Source organism: Condylura cristata, unplaced genomic scaffold (genome assembly GCF_000260355.1).
Source record: "Condylura cristata isolate star-nosed mole 26May11 unplaced genomic scaffold, ConCri1.0 scaffold00003, whole genome shotgun sequence".
NCBI classification, from domain to species: domain Eukaryota; kingdom Metazoa; phylum Chordata; class Mammalia; order Eulipotyphla; family Talpidae; genus Condylura; species Condylura cristata.
In genome coordinates, this window is record NW_004567104.1 from 37164772 (window position 1) to 37191551 (window position 26780).

At 35.7% G+C, this 26780-nt stretch overlaps 1 protein-coding gene across 3 annotated transcripts in view; it reads left to right on the forward strand.

The window, feature by feature from the left end:
• Positions 1–26780, forward strand: part of LSAMP (limbic system-associated membrane protein) — a 699268-nt gene that overhangs the window by 138692 nt on the left and 533796 nt on the right. Inside the window, exon 2 of one of the 3 annotated variants that reach the window (XM_012731264.1) lies at positions 7358–7436. In XM_012731264.1, the coding sequence (XP_012586718.1) occupies positions 7358–7436 (79 nt within the window). Of the gene's footprint in view, positions 1–6868; positions 7437–26780 lie in introns of those variants that run through there. The other 2 variants (XM_012731261.1, XM_004675198.2) reach the window with 2 other exon arrangements.

The window sequence follows — 26780 nt, forward strand, 5'->3', positions numbered from 1 at the left end:
CTCTACTATCCATTGCAGAATAATCTTCCATAGATGCCAGTATCTCTCTTCCCTCACTTTCCAGAATCTTAAGTAGCTCTCTAACTATGAGGTTACAAAGTGAAGCATGTGCTTCATTCAGGCACTCAGGATTCTTCATTAAGCAGTTTCTCTTCCAGTTTTCTCTCTTTCAGTTCTTGCTGTCAGGTAAGTCTTCCTCCAGGTTTGTTCTTTATTTCAGTCTGGTTCTCATGACCATCATTTTCATAGATGCTGTCTTCCTTCAGTCCCCTCTTACTCATCCTTGAAGGGTGACTTAAAATACCATTATATCCAAGAAGTCTTTCTTGATTACCTTTTCTGAATTACCATTGTATTTTGATTCTGCTTCTTTGTAATTTAGTTCTGAATTAATCAATTATTATTATCTTCTATGTGTGTTCACTTACTTTTCTCTTGGTTAGGAATCTGTGGGTTTTTGAGAATGAAAACTCAAATTTTATTATTTTTCAATACTATTCAGCACCAGAAAGGACTGGATATATGTCGATTAACTTCTGCCCAGATTTACACTGAAGGCTACTTTTGAAAATTGCAATTGTATAAAGATAACATTTATTCTTTCTCTAGGAAGGGGCTTTGAATGGCCTTCCCCTCACTAAATTGCATAAAAGCAAGCTGTCAGTTTGGACATTATTTCTCGCCAGCATTTAACACTGTGCCTGTATTATGTTAGATCTCAAAAATCCATTGATTGTTTTAATGAATTTTCCCATACAGAGCAACACACTGATGAGGCACATCTTGTGAATCCTCTTTTTCTCCTGTAGGCAATACTACTACATTCATTACTAAAAGTAGAGAAGGTGGAGAAGGTGATTTATGGTAGGAAAGGAAGATACTTTTAAGCAGGCAAACTTCTGGGACCCTTTGAATAATATAATGACCTAACACTAGACTTGCCTGCAGCTCAATACTGTCAGTAAACTCTTGAGAAAACATATTAGTGTTATTTACATGATTTATAGCCTCAAGATATTTGACTAGGCATTCCATTTAGATTTAGCAAGATAGCTATTGCCTACTAAATAAATATAAATATGTAAGAAAATATTTAGTAAATTTAGTAATTAAATAGCATCTGCTAATCTTTTCAGGTATTTCTTAATCTGTACAAAATGCTTTCTTATACTGATATTTAATTAATGTATAATATACAGACTAGGGGTGAGCAAAACTTTATCTCTGAAGAAAAGCAGAAGCACAGTCTTTTTTTTTTTTTTTTTTTTCCTGGCTTGCTGGTATAAGTGACAGTCTACTTGGCATTCTGTCAGTTCTTATTTTGATGAGTGCTGGCTTCCTGCAAAGAAATACCAGAATTGAGCTAGTACAGTAAGAAAGAATACTGGCATGTGGAAAACAGTGATCACTTGTGATAGAACATAGTCCATTGGGGAGGACCTTCCCATCATGAGCAAGTATATTCAACTCAATTTTCCCTCCAATTCCATTGCCATCTCCTAGTCCAAATCAGTTGCTACTGGATGGCTAAGATTTCCTTATCTTTGTTCCTTGTTTGCACTATTCTATTTTTACAATTCATTTTCCATATGATACCTAGATTGATCTTTCTAAAATGTAAATCAGTTCATGTCCATACCTTGCTTCAAATCTTTTAGTGACCCTTCAACTCACTAAAGGAAATTCTAAAACCTTACCATGGACCGCTTCATTATTAACCTGCCCTCCAATCTCCCCGCGCTGATTTCTGGTTCTATTGCTCTTGCCCACTACCTCCTACAATACATGCACAAACTATAGTCGAGGTTTATTACTTGCTATATGAAGTGTTCATTCTTTCCATGGGAGTCTTTAAAGATGTCATTTCTTTCGTCTGAAAGCTATTTGCATGTCGGCTTCCTTAGATTTCAGAACATATGTTCTCATCATCACACCATCAGGTCACTTTCTTTGTATCATTTATATTTCTCTCCATAGTGTTTACTCTCCAAAGCAATTTAATATGTGTTTATTTGTTTAGTCTCCACTTCTGCATCAAGAATAAAAGTTATAGAAGAACCAAGTATTAGTCTAACTTTATTCACTATGATACCAACAAAAGTAAATGTAATAAATGAATGAATCATAAATTTACTGAGTATACCAGAGAATGAATTGAACACCTTTCTCACTTACCTTTTCCTATTTTCTTTTTTTAAGATTTATTTATTTATACATACAGAGCTGGGATACAGGTCAGATGTACAGGGACAGAGAGAGGATTCAGTGGGAAGCAGAACAGGCAGATCAACAAAGTACACTGCTAAGGGGAGTAGTGGGTAAGACTGGAGAGGTCTGCTGCACCATGTGGATCACCCCTGGGACTAAGGATCAAACTTGTACTGAAGCAGCCACAACCAGCTTCACAGTGCTGTGCTCCAACCCACTGTGCCACCAGGGAGGGTCTGTTCCATATTCTTATTGTAGATATCCAAATCACCAAAGCAACCACAGTTGGAGGGTAAACTTATCTGGTTATCTGCCCCTTTTGACATGTTACTGTGCTGAAGATGCTATGACCTCCTTCTATCCAGTTGGAGTAGCACTATTTTCATCTATGAGAGATAGGTAAGAAAGAGCAGCAGCAATGTTGATACAGAATTATTTGGTTATTTATTATTTGACCACCTCCTTACGTATAATGGTACAATGGACACACCACCAAAAAGGGAAGATTCAAGAGTTAAGGAATACATACCGGTGAAATAATTAGGCCTGTGAAATAATTAGGCCTAAATGAGAGAATAATTTTGCTGGGGTAGGAGGGCTCAAACAGCAACTCAAGAATTTCAAAGACTTGTGGAATCTTGAATAGATACGAGCACTGATACATCCCAAATGAATGAGTGAGTGAATGAGTGAACAAAAAAGCAAAAGATCAGCCTAATAACAATGAACCACCGAAAAGTAAATGCAAATCATGAAAGAGTGATTTTAATTATGTAGAGTATGGATTGAGTGTGTTACCTCACTGAGGGTTCTATGGTAAGGATTTGAATGATATTTAACTCACTTGAAGCTGATAGATTTTGTTAGGCTGTGAGACACTTGTGAATGAAGCTATTATATTGAGAGGAGCCAAAGTCCAAAGGAAATTCGCACAAGATAATGTCATGCTTCTGAGCATAAACTGAGACACTTGAATATTGCTAAATTATGATGAAATCATTGTGAATATCATAGCAGGAATCCTAAGGAGAAGTATTAACAATTTTGCACTTCTAGTTCATATGGAAATGCTAATTCCACTTATGAAAGTAAAGTACAGGCATGATGTTATTATGATTAAGAACTTACAACTGTAGAAATGCAGAGTGGTATATTAATAATATTATAGACATGTTTAGCATAAAATGCAAGTAACAGGGCTCAATGAGTTGTACATTGCAGGCTGCATCTGGATTTTCTGTGAGTTTATTACCTTACAAAACTAAAGAGAAGAATAAACCTTTCATGCTTCTTAGGGTGCTCAGACATTAGCCGGTTTTTGTTTTTCCTGCAGCATTTGTCCCTGGAGAGTGCCAGAATCTTCTAAAGCCTCTTTTAGAAAGGCAGTATGTTATTTTAAAGTAGTAGTTAAGATCATCTTACTTGGGTGATGACGGGCTGTTTCACAGGGCTAACAGCTATACTTGCCTCACAAATAACCTGAAAGTATGTTCATTTTTGCCAGCCCTCTTGGAAAATTGTATATAGTGGTTTACAGAAAAATAGCTTGTATAAATTTCTGTAACTTGCCTGTTTGTTTCCTTCTCTACTAAGCAAAGCAAAAATAGGTGTCAGTAGATTTAGAGTAGATGTGGTGGCGTCACCATTAAGATGAGATGAGTTACCTCATATACATAGACTATTGGACTTGTTTGCATTTACTGGATTTCAGTGAGGGATCAGAGAGGAGAAAACAAGGAGGGGAAAGGAAAGGTACTCAATATAACACTGATGTGAATGGTAATGTGTGTACCCACAAATAGATTTATTTATTTTCTAAATGATGAGATAAGCCATGTGAGCAGATTTGGGCACACAATCAATCTTCTTCTTATACGCAGCAATTACAGAGTGCACCCTCTGGCCATGGGTTGGGTTAGAGACTTGCATTTGCAATGCCACCTGAACCTAAATGATAAATATTAAGTAATTACCATACATAATAAACTTTGTGATTTTGAAATTGTTTCAAAACATCAGTCTTAATTAGTAAATGGTATAAGTTAAAGGTTTTTTTTTTTAAATCTAAGTTATGTATTTTATTTTCAGGGCACTCATTAAGTCAATATAATTTAAGAAGAGTTGACAACAACTGGACTTTACTTAATGACTGCATTAAAAAAAAAAAACCTCTAAGTACATTATATATGTTTTTCTATATAAATATGTAATTATATTATCCTCTTAGGTAAATATTATCCTCTTAGGTAAATGTCTTTTACTTTTCTAATTTATATGATGATTAAGTTACTACTTCCTTTTCTATATGAGAACAGAAACTGTTTCACTTAATCAGTTCCCCCCCTCCCCATGGAAAAACAGGTCCTAAGGTTGAAACAACAAAGTTACAAATAAGTGGTGGAATGCTACTGTATTATCTGGGAACTGCCCATTAGCTCCAGTATAGGACACCTTGATTTATATAAAATTAGTACATAGTATAAGTAAAATTAACTGAACTTTACATCTCTTAATTTTTGTAACCATTCAGATTCCAATCCTTTTAAGTCTTCTGCAAAAAAAAAAAAAGAAAGAAAAGAAAAGAAAAAGAAAAAGAAAAAGAAATAAAAGAAAAAAGAAAACAAAGTTCTTCCTTCCCTACCTTATCTATCTTATTGTTGACAATGCAACAAGAAAGTTATTCAGGGCCCTCCCTGGTGGCACAAGGAGTTAAACTGAAACACTATGAAGCTGTCCTCAGTCACTGCAGCACAAGTTTCATCTCCAGCCAGCGAGGTAACCCACATGGAGTGGCAGACCTCTCTTGTCTTGCCTGCTTCTCTCAGCAGTGTATTTCAATACATCTGCCTTTTCTGTTCCCCATGCTGTCTCTGGTGAATCCTCTCACACACCCACCTCTGGCCTGTACCCCAGTTCTTGTATGCATAAATAAATAAATCTTAAAAAAATAAAATATATTATTGGCTACTTATATAAATGAGAGGGATGCTCATAATCTATGCATGTGTGTGGTTTTTTTAAAAGATTTATTTATTTATGCATACAGAACTGGAGTACAGGGCAGAGCATCAGGGGTGAAGAGAGGATTCACCAGACAGAGTGGGAAGCAGAACAGGCAGATCAACAAGGTACATTGCTGAGGGGAGCAGTGGGCAAAACAGGAGAGGTCTGCCAGGCCACATGAGTCACCTGGGGGAGGGGGGGGATTGAGATAGAACTCATGCTGACATGGCTTTAGCTTCTTAGTGCTGTGCTTTAACCAGCTGTGCCACCAGGGAGGGCCTATGCATGTGTGTTTTAAAAGATGTATAAATAGTTGTTACCCCAAACAAGAGAGACAAGTTGCCTAAAGACAGGGACAGGAAAGATAACTACAACTCACACTACAGTGTTTTGTAACACTTGATCTTTATAACATTGGAAAGCCTTAGTTATTTAAATAAATAAACTTTAAAATAATAATAATAATGATGATGATAATAATAATAATAATAAAAGAGGTTCCTGGCTGGCCCACCACCATCCTTCATTTTCAGCACCATTCCTGAGAGACTTCAGTCTTTTCAGGCCCTCACATGAGTGACTAACAATGTTAGTCCTTGACTCTTGGAGAAGGAATGACACAGTGGTAACTTGTCTGCCATCCACTGGATTGCTGGGTGCAGCCTTAGTGTCACCCTCTCCATGGCAAGCTTTCCACTGGCACTTCCATATGAACATGTGGAGAAACAAGTGCCAGGAGGAACTTGGGCAGCAACAGCAAGCAATGTGATATTTAAACAATAATCCTGAATACCATTCTTCATGTGCCCCTGAGTGAGGTTTTCCTGGAGAGTGAGGTTGATTTAGGGATCAGGGATCAGCTGCTGAAGCTGGCACTTGGAAAAGACAAACCCAGCATTCACACCCCAGACCACTCAATACCAGCATTGTCTCCAATCCATCTTTCATAAGGGGGCTCCAAGAGGGGGAGGGGATAAAGGAGGAAAATAACCTTTTAATCCTGTAAAAGAAAGTGCAGGAACCAGAAAGAATGAACAAGATGGAGAGTGTGAAAAGCCTGTTGCCGGGAACATTTACTTTTCAAATCAACTTTGGCTTTTCATCTTAGACGCCACTGTCAAGTTTCTTCTCTCTTTTACATTCCTCATCCCATCTTGCAGCACAAGTCTCTCCAGGCTCCCGCACCGCCCCCCATGCTTTCCTGTCCTCTGTCTTTCACTCTCTCCATCTGTCCTTCCCATCTCCTTTCCCTTCTTTCCTTACCCTCTTTTTTTCCTGGACAGTTTCTCTGATTCTTTTATAGCCGGAGTCCTTCTCCTTCTCTCCTTCTCTTGCACAGTACCTCCAAGCCATTCCCTCTTCTTAAGGAAATAAGCCAGGCCTCAGATGGAGCTGTTGTCCTGACAACCTAAAGGCGCATCAGGCTTTCATTGAGGCTGGTTGCTGCTGAAGGGGGCAGTTGTGCAAAGCGTGGGGCCACCCTGAGGGGAAGGAGGGGGGATGACGTGGAGGGGCTGTAGAAATCCGGGGGTGGGGGGAGGTGCTGAGCTGAGAGAGGGAGGGACTGGCGAGAGAAACAAGAAAGGGAGGAGGGGGAGAGAGGCTCTGGGCTGCCGCGGCGGCTGTGTGGGTTTCTTTACACTCCCTGGCAGGCTGGGTGCCGGCTCTCTCGCCCGCCTGCCTGGAAAAGTGGGTTACAGGAGGAAGGAGCTCAGCTCAGACACTGGCAAAGGAGCATCCAGCTACAGAGAGCCCAGAGAAGAACACCTTCCTTGTGCAGCCTTCTGCTCATCTTTTCTAGAGGGTTTTATATTTGTACTCTTTTTAAATTTTGTTCCTTTGACTTTTCTCCCCTCTGCTTGGGTTTTATGAAGGCTTTGTTAAGTCTTAGAAGGAAAAGAGACTAAGCAAAGGAAAGAGAGGCTAAGTCGAAAGCACCACAAACTGGCAAGTCCCCTGTGCCTGTGCTGTGGATGAAAGCCCTCTGTTTGTAAAACCCTCGCAGGGTGAGCAGCACGCACACACCCTCCAGAGTACCCCGCGGACCGGCACCTCGGCGGCGTGGCCACCATGGTCGGCAGAGTTCAGCCTGATCGGAAACAGTTGCCGCTGGTCCTACTGAGATTGCTCTGCCTTCTTCCCACAGGACTGCCCGTTCGCAGCGTGGATTTTAACCGAGGCACGGACAACATCACCGTGAGGCAGGGGGACACGGCCATCCTCAGGTAGGGCTTTGGGGCAACTTTTCTGTTGCACGCCAGTGTGTGTGTGTGTGTGTGTGTGTGTGTGTGACAGAGAGAGAGAGATATCTCCTTGAACTCCAGCTATTGATGCTGCAGGCGTGTGTGTGTGTGTGTGAGCGTGTGTGTGTGTGTGAGAGAGACAGAGAGAGACAGAGAGACAGGGAGAGTCTGTGTGTATGTGTGTGTGTGTGTGTGTGTTCATGCCCGTGGGAATACCTCAAACTGACTGGTGGAGGTATCTGCAAGCAAATCTCAAGGGAATTCTGGTCCCTCTCAAGGACTGGCAGGGTTAGTTAAATATTTTCTTCTTTGGACTTTGTTTCTCTTACCAAGAACATGTAACTTCATCTATGGTATTAATGACATTTGGGCAGTGTGCTTGCTTTTGTAATTGAGGATGCTTCGACTTCAGAGTTTTGTGGGAGTTCCTTAATTGAGAAAGAAGAGTTGTTGATTTATGGCTCTTGGAGAGTGGTATACAGTGCTGCATTCTTATTGGTGTGTGTGTGAGTGTGTTGTGTCTCTCTGTGTGTGTGTTCACATCAAGCTCTCACTCTGCCTTAGCAATAGTTCCTTGGATAGGAGATTTCTGTAAGGATCCTTGAATTGACATCCAGAGCAATACATCAATTTTAGAACTTTGGTTGGTTACTGAGCCTGTTTCTGGTATCGGGATAGAAGTCAACAAGAGGATGAATAAAAGCATAAAATGGGAACCTGCCAAATGGCTGATATTTAAGAATAGGAGTGTTAGACACAGAGGTTAGGAAAGAATTAACCTGGCATAAAATGGATATTTTAAATTGATTATTGACCTCAAAGTCTTATCTCTCTGCAGCCGTGCCAGATTCAGAAATATAATTTGGGATTGAAATTTGGAAGGAAAGAGCCCAAGTCCTTGGGAGTTTGACCCCTATAAGGGACAGTAAGCTAGAGAAACTCACATGGAGCCTAGCCATAATTCAATTTCTAAAAAGCTCCACTCTTCTTTTCCCTTGTTTCTCTTCCCTTTCTCCCCTCTTAGTGAACTGCAAATACTCTGGTCCTTTTTCTCTACTTTCATTGAATTTCTATCAAATTTTAACAAAAAGAAGAATGAAAGAACATATTCTCTTTAGAGATCCTTTAAAATATTATTTCACCCAGATAGCATGATCAAGTGTCACTCTGTCTATCTCACTAATATTGTTTGTTGTTATAATAAAAATAGTATTTGGTAGAAAATAAGCCTCTGATCTGTGTGCAAGGAGCTGATAGTGCACAAACCCTGGGGCATCAGGGAGCAGTTCTAAAGCAGAGCTGCCTACAGCAGCAAAGTTTTCTTTCCTTTTCTCAGAAATAAATTTGGTTGGCTGTCACAGTGTCCTGCTTTGGGATCTCTAGCCTTGTTAGAGAAGAGTGTGAGTGTGGGTGTGGGTGTGTGTGCACACACACATGGTGTGACACATGTTTTGTCTAATGTGGTTGCTGCAGATTGTAAAAACTAAGAAAATCCTAATGTGTAGATACTCCTTTCTTCATTTCCTGAGCAATGACAGATTATGAATCCCAAAGATCCTACTATCCAAAGCAGATTTTCTCTTCCAGCTCTTCAGCTTTGTAAACCTGCATGTGTGATTTATCCACATGGAGTAATAAGATTTATAGAGTAATTTATCTGTTTGCAAAGGGATTTGGACATGATGCAAAAAAATAAAATGTTTTTGCATGTCATCTTAGCTGCGAACATTCATACTCTAACATTATTAACCCTTTACTAGTTAAGCATTCTATATAAATAAATATTAGCCCTTAGTACTATTTTTTTCTGACTATAGATTGAACATGATAAAAGTGAACAGTGTGAATATATAAGACTTTAGTTAAATGGCTGTGAACTTTATCAGAATCATGTCTATCTTAAATTAGAATGATCAAAGAATTAGGGAAATATCTAAATGTTAATTCAGAAAAAAATATTCTTATGTTTACATATAGTATCTGCACAGAAGTCTGTATCTTAGAGTAGCAGCCTCACTACATAAATATCTAGAAATGATATATATGTGCTTCTGTGTGTCTCTGGCTCAAGACAAATAGGATTTTCTTTCTTTTTTTTTAAGCATTACACTTTAGTAGACATTACAGTGTGAAAATGGGTAGTGAGAAAAGAGAATAAATATAGAAGCAGTTCTTCCCTGGGAAAGAGAAGATAGACAAACAGAACAGGAGAGAAGTCATGTGTAGAGTTGTCTCTTCCCTAGGTCTCACCTAATATGCCCTCTGTTTATTTCCTTTGCCTTGGACAAGGCTTTACTTCTGGGTTTGTAGAGCTCTATCAGAAGTAACTATGGAGAGAGTTCCCTTTGTTTTCTTAGCTGACCTTCTTCTCAATCTCTTTAGCTGAATCCAGTCAGCTTTGTGGGTCAGTTTCCTGGTGAAGAATGGTTCTCTTGCTTTCTGTTTACAAGTCCAGCCTGGGAAAGGCTGGCTTCCACTTTATTTGTGCCATTTTCCTGGGAGCATGAGCTTCCAGGGGAGGAGAGGAAGGAGAACTTGATTCATTGGAAGCCACACTAGAAGTTTGGCATTGAGAAAGTGAAATGGCAAAGGGAAAATATCCCTCCTGAGTGAGTGTGTGGCCTTGGATAATTTGAAATGGCAACAGGAGACAAGGGAGGTTTATAATTCTGGTGGCCCGGTGACAGGAGTTTGGCTGACTGTCCCCAAAACATTTACCTTCATTGCCTACTTACATGAAACAAGTCTTTATTTTGTAAATTGGAGTTATTTTTTGTATAATTATGATACTTTATGTAACGGTGGTCTTGATAGGCAAATGTACACTGATCTTGGGGTCTTGCTCCCTAATTCCTATGTTTTGGCATAAAATAAAGACTATAGAATAAAGGTGATGAAACTGGATGGTAAAAGAGATACTTTCTTATATACTCACGTAATCCAGTTCTATTTCAGAGAAAATTCTAGAACTCTATCAGGTCCTTTGAGAGCTAAAGGAAACCATAATTCCATCCTCTATCTTAAGGACAAAAATCAAAGAGTGACTTATAAATGAGTTGTTGCTGCAGCATACTTAGACCTCATTCCTAGACCTACTGAACCAGAATCTATACTTTAACTTGTATACACAGTCAAGTATGAAACGTACTTGTCCAAAGGACTTATTGGGCAGTCTCTCTTATTTTTCTTTCTAAATGACACCCACCTGCTTTGTTGCCTCCCTGGCAAATATAAGAGTTTAGCACTTATTAGATGAGTTTCAAGTACTGGTCTATCCAGCTTTCTATCCTTGCCTAAAGATTTCCATAGAGATTGACCTCCTTGGTAATTTTGACAGATTAAAGCCATGCAGTTTTCTTCATAAGTCAGGGGAAATAGTGGTACATTCCAACCTTTAATTTTATCTTTTTAAGAGTCCCACTGACAATATTTTCCATATCAGTGGCATATGTCTGCAAATATACTATAAAATTCTTGATCTAGCTTTATCTATTTACAAGATAGCTTTGTAAATATTACAATACATGCCTATCTGGATATGTAGTGTAACTTCATACATGATAAAATGCAAAATTTTTGCACTATTGTAATCAAACATTTTAAATTCAGAGTGTTGAACTTGTATTTATTTCACAATGCTGACCTTATTTGATGTTTGCAGGATATTATAATACTTCTTATGGTGATAAAATTTTCCCATTTAAATGTAAATGCACCTAATAAGTGTTAGGTATAAGAACCTAAGTATCTAAGTTTAGGATAGTTCAACTTTTAATTTTACAGTATTTCAAGTCTTTATTTCCCTACTCATTTCCACAGTAAAGGAAAAAAGAAGAAACAACACAAAAGATGCAACTACTTGATAGTATAAAATTTTCTTGTGTGTAAATTCAAGGAAAAGTTACTTCTCTTATAAAGCATCTGGAATGCCTACATTTACTAGGAAAGTGTCAACACTCAAACAAACTCCTGACACAATATGTGTATTTCTACCTCATATAATTCACCATTTGAAAACAAACTTACTAGGTATGGGTCTTTAGGAGGAGTTTGCAGTAAATGAATTTTTGGGATAATTAAATCATTAATAGTAATCAAATTTTATTGCTTATTACTGATAATTTAAGGACCACCCATTGATTATAAAACCCTTTACAAGTATGTTTGGTAAATAATAGAAAACAGTATACTAGATATTGTCTAGAAATACAGAATAGCATATTTGATTTTCAAAAGATTTTTTTGTTTTGTATCTCTGGATAATACAGTTTGTTGTTCTCTTATGTCAGAAGACCATAGCAGGTAAGTCTCATGTGACAAGTGCAAATTTTGATAATTTGTGTTTCTATTTAAGTATAAAACCTGTAAATAAGTATGCATATGCACACACACACATACATACCATATGTTAGGTGATATTTTTTTTTTTTAATGAGCTATTTGTAGAATTGTGGAATGAACAACCAAAAGTGACTGGCTCATCCACTAAATCAGTTAATGAGAATTTGTGTTTCTTCCACTTGGCTTTATCTAACAGTAAACTCATATAAAAATAAATAAAAGATTAGTGTGCATTTTTCTGTGTCTTTGAGAGTGGCAGTTACATATGTCTCTGATTTACCTGAGAGGTGGTTGCCTGGATGTGTACTGGTCTATCTTATTATCATCACCTAAACCTTAAGAGTCCTCTCCATTCAGTTCATTTCTTATGATTTACATACTTTCATTTTTCTTTCACTATCCTTCCCATTAGTTTTTAAGACTCAGAATTTTGGACCCTAATTGTGGATCTGATCTTGCTTTCTACTTAACTGAACAAATTCTTTAAGATTATATTTTTTGTCACTTTCATTTATAAAAAAAAAAAAAATAGTACCCAAAAGGTAAAGTAAGATATTTTTTAAGTGTAAACTGCCATTAAAAAAAAAAAAAGGTTTTCCAACATATACAGTCAGTTGTTTTGTTTAGACTTTAGAGCTTTGTCATTTACAGTGTTTCTCAAACTTGAATTTGTCTCAAAATTACTTAAAGGTTAGATCAGAATTTTGGATTCAGTAGGTCCGTGATTGGGTGTGGGAGTTAGATGCTGCTGATTCTGCAGAGCTGGGCCACATTCTGAGAACCAACGACTCTTGCTACTACAAGATTATTTTAAGTATCACATAGTCACTTGTTAAAATCCAAAATGTCAAGGTCTGTCCCAGATCTACTAAATTAGAATCTGTTATATTTTTTACAAAATCTCCAAATGATTCATAAGCACATCACAATTGGAGACATACTGCTTTAGACAGTTCACACCCATGATTTCATGTTACTATCAACTAGGAACTTTGGAAGAGATACTGAAGCCATGTATCCCATGCTCTCTGAAATTCTCATTTAATTTGTTTGGGGATAGGTATTTTTTTTCTATTTTAATGATTCTGGTATGCACCCACAGTTGAGAACCACTGTTTTACTTATGGTTTGATTTGTGAACCATTTTTGGGGTAGCACTTAGAAAATATATAGTGAAAAATTATAGTCATTGATGCTTAGCCTTGAAATATGTCAACTACAAAGATGTAAAAACTTAACTGGAGAGATAAAAGAGATCATCGTAGATGCTTTTCTTTACTCCACAATCTCATGACTACAGTGCCATAGTAAATGGAGTGAGTGCATTTTGATATAGAACAAGTTTACATAACATTTGATAAAATAGTAGGATAGCTTGAGTTTTTTAAAGCTTGTTGATTTTTGATATCTTTTTATTATATTCATTATATTAGGCAAGACAAAAGTTGTAGATATTTTGTGTTTTTTTAATGCCATCTCTAAAGAATAAAAGAGACAATACTGATGCAAGTCAACTATTTTGTGTTAATTCATTCTAACAAATTTCATCGTGTGAACTTACTTTTCCATAAACACACATTGTGTGCATTTTTTTCGCCGTGAACACATATGATTTATAAGATACTTATAAGTTTGTAGAAATTATCTCAACTTTACATAGTCATTAGCTGTAGTTGAAACTTATAGGTAGGTCTTTAGTTTTTAAATACTTACCTATATAAAGACTTACATAGGCAAAGAGTTTTCATCAAGGATATAATAATTTCATAATGTTTGTACAAGTTGTCAGAAGACCAAGACCTAAATAGTTTGAAATAGTGTGACTGATTGATCGCCCTCCCTGCCTCTTTTCTTACCCTCTCTCTCTCTTTTTTTCCCTTTCCTCTGCCCTTCTTTCTCATCCTGTTATCTTTCCTCCTTCTGCTTTCCTTCTACTCATCTTACTCCCTCACACCTGTAAATCAAAGTTGCACCTGCAGAGAGATGATCCTGTAGGGGATCATCCAGCTCCTGCTCTCAAGGAGCAACTTTGCAGGAAATGCTTCATCTTTTCACATCTCCACTATTTGTCTTAAACAAGTGAATTTTCTTCCCTGTTCTTGCAACCTCATCTTTTTATATTCTCAGGAGATTCTTCTTTTTGGCAGAAATTATACAGGAATCCTGTCATCTCAGCAATCTTTTTTTTTTCTTTTTTTCCTTTATTTTCTTCCTTTTTTTCTGTTTTGAAATGCTATATCCTTGGTCTATTTCTCAGATTTCTTTTCTACTTCCCAGCCCTTTCCCCAAGAACTTCACTAGGGTTCCCAGACTATTACTTTCTTACTGTTTCTTAAGAGCGCTGCTTGGTTAAGTCTCCTGCTACTCATCCTCTTAGAAAGGCTGATTTGGATGGCTGCATCAGATTGTGGTTTGCATTTCTGCTTTCAGCTGTGAGGCTTTTGCACAACCTCAAAGAGTGTTTGCATGTTATACTCATTACAGATTTTAGTTAAAATATTTGGGGAAGGTAGAAATTATTATTTTTTTAAATTTATACAATACTTAATTCGGACTGTCACAATGGGGCTGATGATGGTTAACTGGGAGGAAGTGAATCTAGACATGAGCCAGTGCTGTGGGGTGCTGTGGTGCTGTGTGATAAGCCCCACTGTACATACCTAAGGAATCTCTGGCCTGACATGCAGAAAAAGGTCTCTTGAAGCTTTCAAATTAGAGGATGAGGAGCCAGTGAGATCCAAAATGTAAGCAAAAAGGGCAGAACACAGTCAAGGGAAAACGAGTCAGGAGAAACTCCCAATGAGCCCCACAGAGATGCAGGGGGCATCATAGTACCTTGGAGATGAGACTCAGTTCCAAGTCCGAAGTTCAAAGAAAGATTAGAGTGTTCAGGACAAGGACAGGCTTGGATAAGGTAGACACCACCATCTGAGTTGTATTCCTCAGACATATTGCCAAAAGGGGTAATTTGGTAAAGGGATAAAAGAAAGGGATATAGTCCCTAGAAGTAAAATTCTATCATAGCTGTAAACCAAAGAATGTTAAGAAGGTGAATCTCATAATGCTGAAGTACATCATTTTTAAACTCTTTCTATATAAGTTCAAGAACATAAAACCTGTTCCAGATATGGGGGAGTAGAGAAGGGGGAGAGAAAATTAGAAATTAGTTAAGAGTTGACACTCACACTTCTCCTTAAAAGCTATAGGTTAATTTTACTGAATTTGCACTTTTGCTCTACTTAGACCTTTCAGGCACCATGTAACTAGCAGTGGATGTGAGTTCACCCCATTATCACAGCTTACCAAGCATCAACCCAGAAATGTTTCCAGACCTGTCAAAGTCTCAGCAATTGACAAAATTTTATATATAAAAGTATACAAGTAATGGTTTAGGATATGTATACAGTATACAATGATCACTGATATTAGGTTAATTAGCCATCTATCACCTCAAATAGGTACTGCTCCTTATTTTTTTATGTTGTGTATCTGCTCTTTTTTGGGGGACGTGGTATGGTGTGTGTGTGTCTATGTGTGGTGAGATGCCCAAGTTCCTTCTCTTTATAAACTTCTGTTATACTGTATGGAATTGTAACTTCAGTCACTATGCTATCAGTTAGATTCCAGAACTTATTCATCTTATAACCGAAAGTTTGACCAAGATCTCCCTAGCTCTGCTCTCCCACTATTCCCTGACAAGACAATCCCATTCCATCTGTTTCAATGACTTTATTGTTTTTTAGATTTCACATATAAATGGTATGCTTCACTATTTTGCTTTCTTTACCTGGATTATTAGTGAAATGCTCTTTAGGTTCATCCACATTTTCTCCAATGACAGGCCTTCTTTCTTTTTTATAGAGGTATTGTATTTAAGTTGTGATATAGATCTATCTCACATTTTCTATATACATTCATCCATCACTGAATACTTAGTCTATTTACTTATCTTGGCTGTTGTGAGTAATGCTGCAGTGAACATGGATGCGCAGATAGCTCTTTGAGATAAACGAGTTTGTTTCCTTTAGATGTATACTCAGAAGTGAGGATGTTGGATGATATGTATACCACAGTATAACATATGTTGAACTTAAAAAAAAAAGTATTTCACTGTGTCTAAATGTACTATCAGGCCTATCAAGGCAAGTATCTCATTTACATCTCAAATACTTGACCTTTTCATCTTAGAACTTAACTTACTAACTTACTTGCCAGCACTTAAAGAGAGGTAGTTATCATATAAATTGGGAATACCAGAAACTGACTTATAAAAGAAGGAAAAAATTAGGAAGAGACAGGGATGAAATAAGATAGGTTGGTGATGAAATCAGTCAGCTTGAACTGTGTATGTGTGATCAAGAAAGTCTAGTGGTGATTTATTCTTACCATTGATAGAGTAGAAAGAAGTTCTGGTTAAAGAGTTGTTCAACATTTCCCATATCAGCTACTCTTTTCAATCACAGTTTTCTAGAAAATGAGAAAGGTAAGTAGGGTTCCCTTGGTAGAATCCCAAAGGGTTTCAATCACAGGGATCCCCACAAAATGTGCTTTCTATTCTGGTAGAATGCCAATTTCAACAGGACTGAGTCACTTTGTTCCTGATGTGAGGCGTATCCCATTTCTGAAGAGCTCAGCATCCCAGCTAACTGGAAGAGAAAGGATATACCTTTGGGGGAACATCTGAGGCTTTCTCCCTCTAGTGGTGGCTGTGAATTATCAGGGACAAAGTTGAGGTTTTGGTAGCAAGATTGTCATGCAACAAGCACATTCACCTCATCTGTTCTACTTTCTTGTGAAATGAGGCAAGGTGAAAATCACTTGCTCTCATTGACTCAAAAGTAATTATTCATACTGAATAACGATACATACCTGGGTTTTGCAGTGTAGAGCTCATTACTCATTCCTGAAGAAATTCAAACTTGAAAGTACAGTAGACTTTGCAATAATCCCAAATCCCCTTCAGTGTCTTACCATAATGCATAAGGGCATTATTTATATGAGGTCAGAGAAAAATCCTACAACCCTAAGGAAAAATGCTTCCTAGCTTCTCATACAATACTGCATTACTATTTATTTCCTTACAAATCTTATTGTTGCATTTCTGTATTGAATTCATATATATTCAAGTTTTCTAAAGTTAAGTTAAAGATAAACTTTCTAAAGTTATGATTTAGTTATGCACTACCCTACTAGAAACAGAAGATAAAAAGAAAGAAAGTGATGCAGGTTAGCAGTAAGGTTGTGTGTAGTCAAATGACTTCATGAGAAAACATTGATCAGGGAAGTTAATTGGTTTCCCAAATTCCAATTTAAGTCATTCTTCAGTACAAGTCATTCTGGTATATCTATGTCAAGGCTATTTATTTTATGGGTCTCGAGTCACATATTGTTGCCAGTTTGCCATTTATGTTCATCTTGAAATAACTTAAAATTGCTATCATCTTATTCATGTTCATGATATAATTATATGAGCATGTGTCAAGATCAGCATTCTATACTGCTGAATCATTAACTTGGCCGATGAGTGGATTTTTTCCTTAACTCTAATTCTGACCTCGTTCTTTCATCTCCCTTTTGTGTCTCTAATATGATGAATGGACTTCTAATGTCATCACCACAGTAATGAACCACCTAACACCTATAGGGAGGCACTAGATTAGAGAAACTTTTAGACTGAACAAGAGATTTAGGCTTTAATTTCACAAACAGCATTGACTATATATAGTTGGTAACTAGCTTATTGTTCTAACTCCAAAATAATTACAGTTCCAACTTGCCTCTTAAGTAAAGATGTTGATTTGTTGAGATGAGATTATATTTTCAAATATGCATCATAAAAATGCATGATACTATAAGTGTATGATAATGAACTTAAAAATATTTTGTATTAGTGCCCTATTCCTTATATGAAAATAAAGCAGAACTTAAAAGCTAGTTCTTCTTAAAAAAAAAAAGAGTATGTACTTGCACATAATCTGTTATCTGTAAACAATTTTCATAATTAATATATTTTATATTGTATTGGTATTTTGGCCAACTTTATTTTTCATTTTGTCTACATGTATTTATAATTATATGTAAAATAAAAGCATGTATATGCTTTTACACGTTCATAAAACCTACTTATACAAATTTGAATGTTAATATTTTTGTGAATTTGAATCATAAAATAGTTTAATAGCAACTTGATTAATTTGATATACCAGTGATAGGGATGGTTATTGTAGAAAACCAAAATTCCAGGTTATCAGGATGTTTAATGATACAGTATATAAAAAACATCATGTAATGGCTGTTTAAGTTTGTTTTTATTAAGGTTTTATTATTGATTAATCATTATGCATGTGCTGAAATGATTCTCTAAGAAAATTCAGACAATGTTTCTTGTTTCTGTTATATCTTGGCTATAATATAGTCACTTAGAGTAAAATAAAATCTTATACAATTTTTCTGTTTATACTAGATAATATAAATTAGTGCTGTCTTAGCTAAAAAACACTATCAAAAACATGTGAAGTCAGTATTTCATGTTTGCTATATAAATTCTAGGACTAAGTCTTTTCATTCATTGTAAGTCACCAAGAAATCTAATGATCTGTTAATAAGCATCTTGTTGAAGATGAGAGACTGGCCAGTGAAAGAGAAGAGGGATTTAATTAAATTTCAATTTTTTTATCTAGTAAAATGATCACAATTATGCTTCTATTCCCTTTTCAATATGAAAGATCCAAAGCTTGTGAAAAAAATGATTTGATTAGTATAAACAAGTTCAGCTGAAAGACTCAGATATATTATACTCAAGGTAATAAAACAGTTGATAGTATAGCTGTGAAAATGCTATTGCTGATGTTTGAATATTTTTAGAGAACAGAAACCATTTCATAGAATTGATGAATAAATATAAATAAAAGGGGGAAATAAAATGAAACCAACAAAAACCAAGTGCTAGAACATTTTGAAAAGAAGCAGTGACCACTAGGAGCCAACCTAGGTTTCCTGGGGACTAAGCAAAAAGGTAGTGAATAGATTTCTTTAAAACAATCAAAATCCTAGATTGGTGGATCAGTAAAACCTATTTACTCTGATTATCAGTATTTTGATAAGTTTCCTTTGATATACTTGTGTCCACACTGTGGATCCATAATCTAGATTTTAAATTGATTGAATAACCTTATCAATGGAAAATGATTGAGAGTGGTGGAGAGTTCTCTCAGTTTGTTTTTGACTATGTTGAATATTTGGATAAGAACAAAGGAGGCAAACTTTCCATCATCTGTAGGACACAAAACAGTGAAGACTTATAAGAAAAAAAAAAAAATGAATGAAACCTACAAGGAGGCATTTGTAGCTCTGTATAACAGGGAAAGCTATTCACATGTGTTTGCTTAGACTACATCTTATTCTAAGAAAAAGGGTATAAAGCTCAAGAAAATGAAATAATTTGGGGAACTTTGTAATTTAGAGAGAAAACAAGTAAACAAATCAGGTTGCATGATTGAAATAATGGGCAATCATTACTTTATGGTAATGGAACTAATGTAGCTTCTGAGCTAGGAGATCTAGAGTCAAGATCCCTGTTAGACTTTAGGTTCCTTATTTGTGAAATAAATAGTCTAAGTATGATAATAGTAATATTTATGCTTTCACCTCAGAAGCTTACTGTATAGATGTATTCAGTTTATAAATATAATTTGCTATTTTGTCAGGTGCAATAGTCTTCCAAGTAAAAAATTCTCAGTCATTTTAGTATTTAATCAGCGATCTAATAACTACTAATATATACTACTTAAAGTAAAACAAAAGAATATCCTTTTATAGTAGAAGGTTGAAGTAGATGATTTATTATATTTTTATTACTGCTAGTACTCTGTCATTCTGTGATATTCTGAATTTCTCTCTAACTTGTGTTTTATTTTATTTTTTTATATTTTAGTTAGAATCTATTATGACTTTGATTGCTTATGAAAAATTTCACTCAGAAATATGTTTTCTAATCACTTTCACTGGATTTTAATATGCATAGCTCCATTTTCTTCCCACTGTAGAATTTGTAAACATTTAAAGGAATTGAGATTGTATTTCATTAAAATAGAAGTTCCATTTAACCCTTTTATATTTTTCTATATTAACAGTACCAAGAAAAATCTGGTCTCAGAACTTACTTGTATATTCAATCACCTTCACAGAGATAGGTATGACTGATCAGATCAAAAGGTGACTTCATCTCTTCTGTGTTCTAAGTTTCTGTATTACTTGGTATGCATGTTAATATAATTTTGGCTAGACTTCACACTATGGTTCTATATCCCACTGAAGCTCACATCTTACAGAAAATCTTGATGTCCTCTGAACTGGACAACTACAAAAACAAGATATCCTACTCTAATGCACATGTGTTCACTCTATTTCAACACCTTAGTCAACATGACTAAAATTGTTATCTCAATTACTCAGCCAAAATGTAATCTCATCTACTCAGCCAAAATGTAAAGTATGAGGCTACTTCCAGATTCATACTGCCTGTTGGCTGTCTTCTGACTTTGCAACCTTAAATAACCTAGATCTAAAGCTTCTTCAGTTCTGACTCCCTCTGAGTGCTGAAAGGAATCAATTACCCCACTCTTCCAGCTATTTGATATAAAAGATTTCCTTCCCACTGCTGACTCCCACCAAGTCATCAGGGACCCTCTTCATTAGAATTTGAGTGGCCGTGGACTTTGCTTGCCTGTGGGTAAATCTGATCTTCCTAATTTGAGGAATGCTTGGCTTAGATCACCCTTCATTTTCATATCAAGTTCCATCTTCAGAAACTGTGAAGCAAATGATTCAGTCCCTGATTTTCTTTCTTACAGTTCAGATACTCTCTGGCACTATATATTAGGTCAAATAACAAATGACATCCACCAATGTATCTTGGTAAATCACATTCCCACTTCCTGCTGAACCCAATCTCTTTCACCAACTGCAAAATTTTTCCTTTCTTATTGTTTGCATAATGTTTCCTTATTTTACATCTTCTTTTATAAATATTTAACTTACCATAAAGTTTAAATCTTGATATTTATAAACAGCTATTATCAGAGTATGAAAACTGGCCCTTTCCTATTGCTCTGACAGCTACCTAGTCATTTATCTCATCATTACCTTTGCAGCATTTATAGTGAAAGAAACATTGATATACAGCTTTGTCTATAAAACCAGGTGATTTTTAAATACATAATGTGGCATTATGTTGGGATAGAGTTCAGAAAATTCAACCAACAAATTTAAGGATATAAAAGTGAAGAGGAGTGACAGAGGCAGTTTATGGACAAGTGGATTAGATCAGTATCCAGTGTCAAGGTTTCAGTAAAACACAGATAGCCCCATTTCAAAGTGGGTTATCTGTGTGTAAAGATGAAAACATTCCCAAGATACTTCAAGCATACTATCCAATGGAAATTACTGTGGATGCTAAGATAAAATTGGAGTTTGTTAAAACCTAATGACAGGATTCTAAGAATTAAATTCTAAATCTATCAGCATTAATTCTGTTTGGATAAAGTCTCTGTTTTGTCAATCTTAGCACCAAGATAAAGGGTTTTTGCAGTCAGTTTCCAGGCCATAGACCTTAAAGACCCCATACTATAAATTTTGCAAAAAACTGAAGTCATACTTATCCTAGTTGCTCACAAAATTTGTAAAAATCAAACATTAAGTGGCAATAAAAGAAGCATGCTCCTAATGGTGACTTAGATGTCCTTTCAGAAATGTCTGTGGATTGTTTCTTGACTGCAGACATGTTTAGTGAAAGAGCTGAGTCTTAATGGTTGCAGTGAAACTTGAATGTGGACACAGAGAAATTATAGAAAGAAAGGCATTTTAGTAAAGAAGTAAGGGCATAATAGAGAAACCCATCTCAGACTATGTGTTTCCAAAAAAAAAAAAAAAACTGGTAAGACATTTGTTTACAAACATGTAAGCACATTTATTTAACTGGAGGCAGATTAGTAATAATAGTTTCACCCCATTGTAGAGCAGGACTACTTTAGCTCATATTTCTTCACAAGATACAGATTTACACTGCTGTTGACAGCATATGTTGCTTCAAAGTTAGAAAATATGGCGATGACAGTTCCAGAGTTCAGAGTGAAGATGTAGGGAAGTCACATAGATATAATCACATTTTAGATTTAGTTTCCCAATTGTGCTATAGCACTGGTACAGTTTTGATTATTATTATTGTTATCATCATCATCATTTAAATTTAATGAGTTGTCTGTCAGTAATGGGAATCTTTTATTCCCAATGCTATCACTCTATGCCAAAATCCTTACCCATCTTTAATTGACATCAATTTTTCCACGTTTTGAGTTCTGATTTTATGGTGGGGAATGAGTTGAATATTGGCAACAACGAGTGAGTAATATGGAGCTCTTAGTTTAACCATCTAGATTTTTATGCTTTTTTTTTTCATAAATACTGTATTATTTTTAGTAAATATCACTTTTTTTTGTGCTCAATAAACTATAAATGGCTTCCAGTTTATGTCCCACCAGTCTTAATGTCAAAGCACCAACAGATACTAATGTACCTTCCTCTGATATTCTTCTTTTCTTTTCGTCAAGAATATTTCCTAACACCATGCCCATCATTTCCATTTTTGTTGATACGAATGTTTGATACGAATTGTCCTTCAGGATATGTGGTTTAATTCCCCCTTCTATTTACCTAAATTTTACTCACATTATGCCTTTCTGCCTGCAAGAAACCATTAATAATTACATCCTTAATTTATTTTTTTCCTTCTTATTTGTTCATTTATTTGGAGACATTTCAGCAATACCAAACAGTTTAGCTTGCTTGGTTTCATGTAGTTTAGCTTTGTAAACTTGATGCAGGCACCCTAGATTACAGCATCGGGGAGGTTGTAGGACACACGAGTGCCTTGGTCTGGGTAACCTCTCAGTCGATGTTTACAATGATGTACTTACTCAAGATATCGCATTCTCTGCATTTTAAAGAAGCAAAGAGAAAAACAAGAAGTTAAATAACACAAGAGTATGGCAAAAAAAAAAAAAAAGTTATTGGCAGGTCCTGACCTAGCTCAGTGTCATTTCCAGAAAGGCTTGTCCTCCATTCCCTACATATTGCATGAAACATAGCTGGATAAATACCAGATGCTTAATAATTTATTTTAATGGTAGGTAAAAAGTTGAGTATATTTGTTATATGTTCCATTGTACAGATCATGTGCAGAAAAAGGTATAAAATATGAGTAGGACAAATATTTTTCTCTTATTATAAATAAAAAACACTGCTAAAACCTGTAGGGTCAATGAAAATGCCAAAGGTGAGCATTCTTTTGAAGTGACTTCCATGCTGGTTTTGGGTGATAATTACATTTCCAGAGCTGATGACATTGCAAAATATTTATTGCTTAGACATAGAGTGTTACCACCAGACTTAAGTGTCCAGCCCCCAACACAGGCAATTTATTTGACTTGGCAAACTATACTGTCTTTTTTTCATTAGTGAGGTTGGCCTCCTGGAGATGGTATTTTCAAAAGTAATGCAAATATCTCCTTTCCTATCAATAAAGTTGTGATTTAGAGTATTTAATCTAGTTGAAAGGCAAGAAAAATGAAAGTCTGCATGCAGGATAAATTAAATTATAATAAAATGGCATACTCCCCAAAGTTTTCTTAATATGTAGAGTATTAACCTGGCACCCAGCCTTATTTGCTGCATACAGAGCTCTATCAATCAAAGGAATGGAAAGTCTGACTTTTCCAAGATTCTTCTTATGGCAATTGACTTACCTAGTTCTGTAGGTTTTATTTGGTAAATTAAAGGATACTTAATCTGCAGTGTTTCCTCTGTTGTTTTATTGAAGACTGAGTTTCTGTGCAAAACACAGAGCTAATTTCTGTCCTGGTCTTTCCACATTCTACCTTCTACCTGTGTGTCTCTATCCTTGACACTGTCCTACGACCGTCAATCAATTTTAAAATATTCAGCTTACATTAGTAACAGCTTTCTCTGATTTTCCCCCAACAGATAATTGTCCCTCAGAGATGGTAGGGCTATGGAAAATTAGTAGTGTTTTGTCACTAGCTTCGAAATGCTGGAATGAAATTTTAAATCTTTCCCCGATGAACTATAAACTGTTCTCTTTTGCTTGGCCTCAAAGCTTGAGTGTGATTTAATGTTTATTCAGCACTAACAATGTTCAGCCACTTCAAAAAAGCATTCTGTTTATCTAGCACTCTGAAGTTCCAAAGACATGTCACATACTTTGCCTGATTAGTCCTCACTAGACCCCAGTGAAGAAGCAAAGAAGGGCATGCACATTACCCTCACCACATACAAACTTTTAAGGCGGAACACTGAAACCAATGGTCACAGGATATGAATGAACACAAGTTCCTGGTTTGTTCTGAACTAACCATAAAATAACATTACTTATTTTTCACAACTTTCTCCTTTTAAATCATCTATTTCTACCTAGTTCATGCTCTCCTTAAATTTTTAAAAAAATTGATTATTTTTTGTCTTAATGTAGTGTCGTGATCTATCCATTCTTTCCCTTTAAGATTGTATTTAAACTCATCCTCATGGACAACATCATGATAGGGAAAAATGGTGACATTAAGATAGTCTCTCCTCTCTCTCTCCCCCTCTCACTCCCTCTCTCTCCGCACTCTCCTCTCTTTCTGGTTCAGTGTTCAGTACAAACACTCTGTTCTCAATGAGACTGCAACTTCTTTGCTGAATCATTGCTTTGTATTCTGCCAGGGACCATGGAGTATTCCCAGTGTATTTATTTTCTGTTCCTGAGCTGAATGCCGGGTGTTTCTTTGTCCTGATGCTTTCTGCAAAGGAGTTTAGGAGGTGGGGGGATGAAGGAGAAAAAAGAGAGGAGGAATAGGAATGCCAATAAAGCTTTCTCTGTCCCCCAGAGGAATGTGTGCAAACGTCTTTAACATTGCTTCACTCAATGTTCTCCTCTCTGCTGCCCTTGCTCTTAATTGGATCTAGACCCTAGAGAAAATCACTTTGTTAATGGGATGGTTAAAGAAAAAGAGAGGTGGAAGTTGGCTGTGCTCAGTTCTGGCAACTTGTCCTCTTTGGGAATTAAAGTCTCAGATGCCTAATCTGGGGGAGGGATTCTGTTTTCCTGTTCACGAGGAAATACTACTTCCCTTCTTCCTGATCATGAGGAAATAACCATTTATCTTCTATTGAATTTTCCCTCCGAAAAATAGATACAACTAATTTGCATAGAAAATATGGGTCATTCATTTATTTAGTCACTCATCTATTTATCTATTCATTCATGTATTCACTTATTTGACAGGTAAGTTAAACATGTCTTTGTGCTAAACACTGTCTTAAGTTGTGATGATAAGATGGTAAAAATGAGAGAAAATAACTGCCCTCATGGAGCTTATTTAAAGGAAAGACAGTAAACAAGTCTGCCAATGGGATCATGCTAAATATAATGAAAATCAATGGGGTGTGATAATATAAATGATGAAGGGGGTGCTTTTGATGAAGATTCATAGAAATCTCTCAATGGTTGATATTGAATCTGAAACATAAAAGCTACTATGTGAGCTTATAGGCACTATTTCTTTTTAACAGTTTTAATAAGACATAACATATACAATACAATAAAATGTACCCCTATAAAGGATTCGTCCACTAATCATCAAAATATAGTTACTCAACTGTCACCACCATCTAGTTTTAGACCATTTCCCTGACCTTCCATGGATCCCTCAGGCCCATTTCAGTCAATGCTCTCTCCTACCGAGGTTGTGAACATTCACTAATCTACCTTTTATCTCTGTGTATTTACTTTGCCTGGACATTTCAGGTAAATGGAATCATGCAATGTATGGTCTTTTCACTTGACTTTTTCATCATAATTTAGTTTTTTATATTAATCCATATGTTGGCATATATACATAATCTGTTCTTTTTATGACAGAATAATATTCCATTATTTATGTATACTATTCAATGCCTTAATCATTCACTAGTTGGTGAATACTCTGAGGTATTATGAACAATATTTTTAAAAACATTTAAAATATTATGAACAATATCTTTTTTAAAAAATTGTGAACAATTCTTTGTTTGGACATACATTTTCAGTTATTTTCTGTAGACACCTAAGATTGGAATTGCAATATTTTGTAAGTTTCTGTTCAACTTTTAAGTAATTGCTACAATGTTTTTTTTTAATTTTATATTTCATTACAATGCATGATCATTCTAGTTTCTGTACTTTCTTACCAACACTTATTGATATCAGTCATTTTGGAATAATCATCTGAATGGTGTATAATGTGTGTGCACATAATACCTAATATTGAACATTTTTTTCAAGTGCTTAATCATTTTACATATTTTGATAACATGTTACTAATATATTTTGTTCCACTTTTAATTGTGATAATATTTATCATATTATTAAATCATAAGGGTTTTTAATATATTAGGGATAATAATTATTTGTTATATATATGGGTTTATATTTTCTTTTGTTTAATAGTCTATATTTTTTTGTCTTATAATCTTATAGTTTATAGTCTGGTAGACTATAGTTTATAGTATTTTGTCTTATAGTCTATCTTTTTATTCTGAAGTACATTTTTACTCTTAAGGGCTGTGTTGTTGGTTGTCTTATCTAAGTACCTTTTTCCTAGCACAAAGTTATAAAATTCAACTTCAACTTTTTCTAAAATGTGTACCTTTTTGGTTCATATTTGAGCCTGTTATTCATTTTTCATTCCCTTACAGAAATAATTATGGTATGAGGTACTTTATGAACTCAGTTTTTTCAACATAGATTTCTGGTTGGCTTAGAAAGATTATCCTAACCTTAGCTCTGATTTGAATCTATTTTTTTTTTAAAGATTTATTTATTTGTGCATACAGAACTGGGGTACAGGCCAGAGGCTCAGGGGTGGTGAGAGGCTTCACCAGAGACAGAGT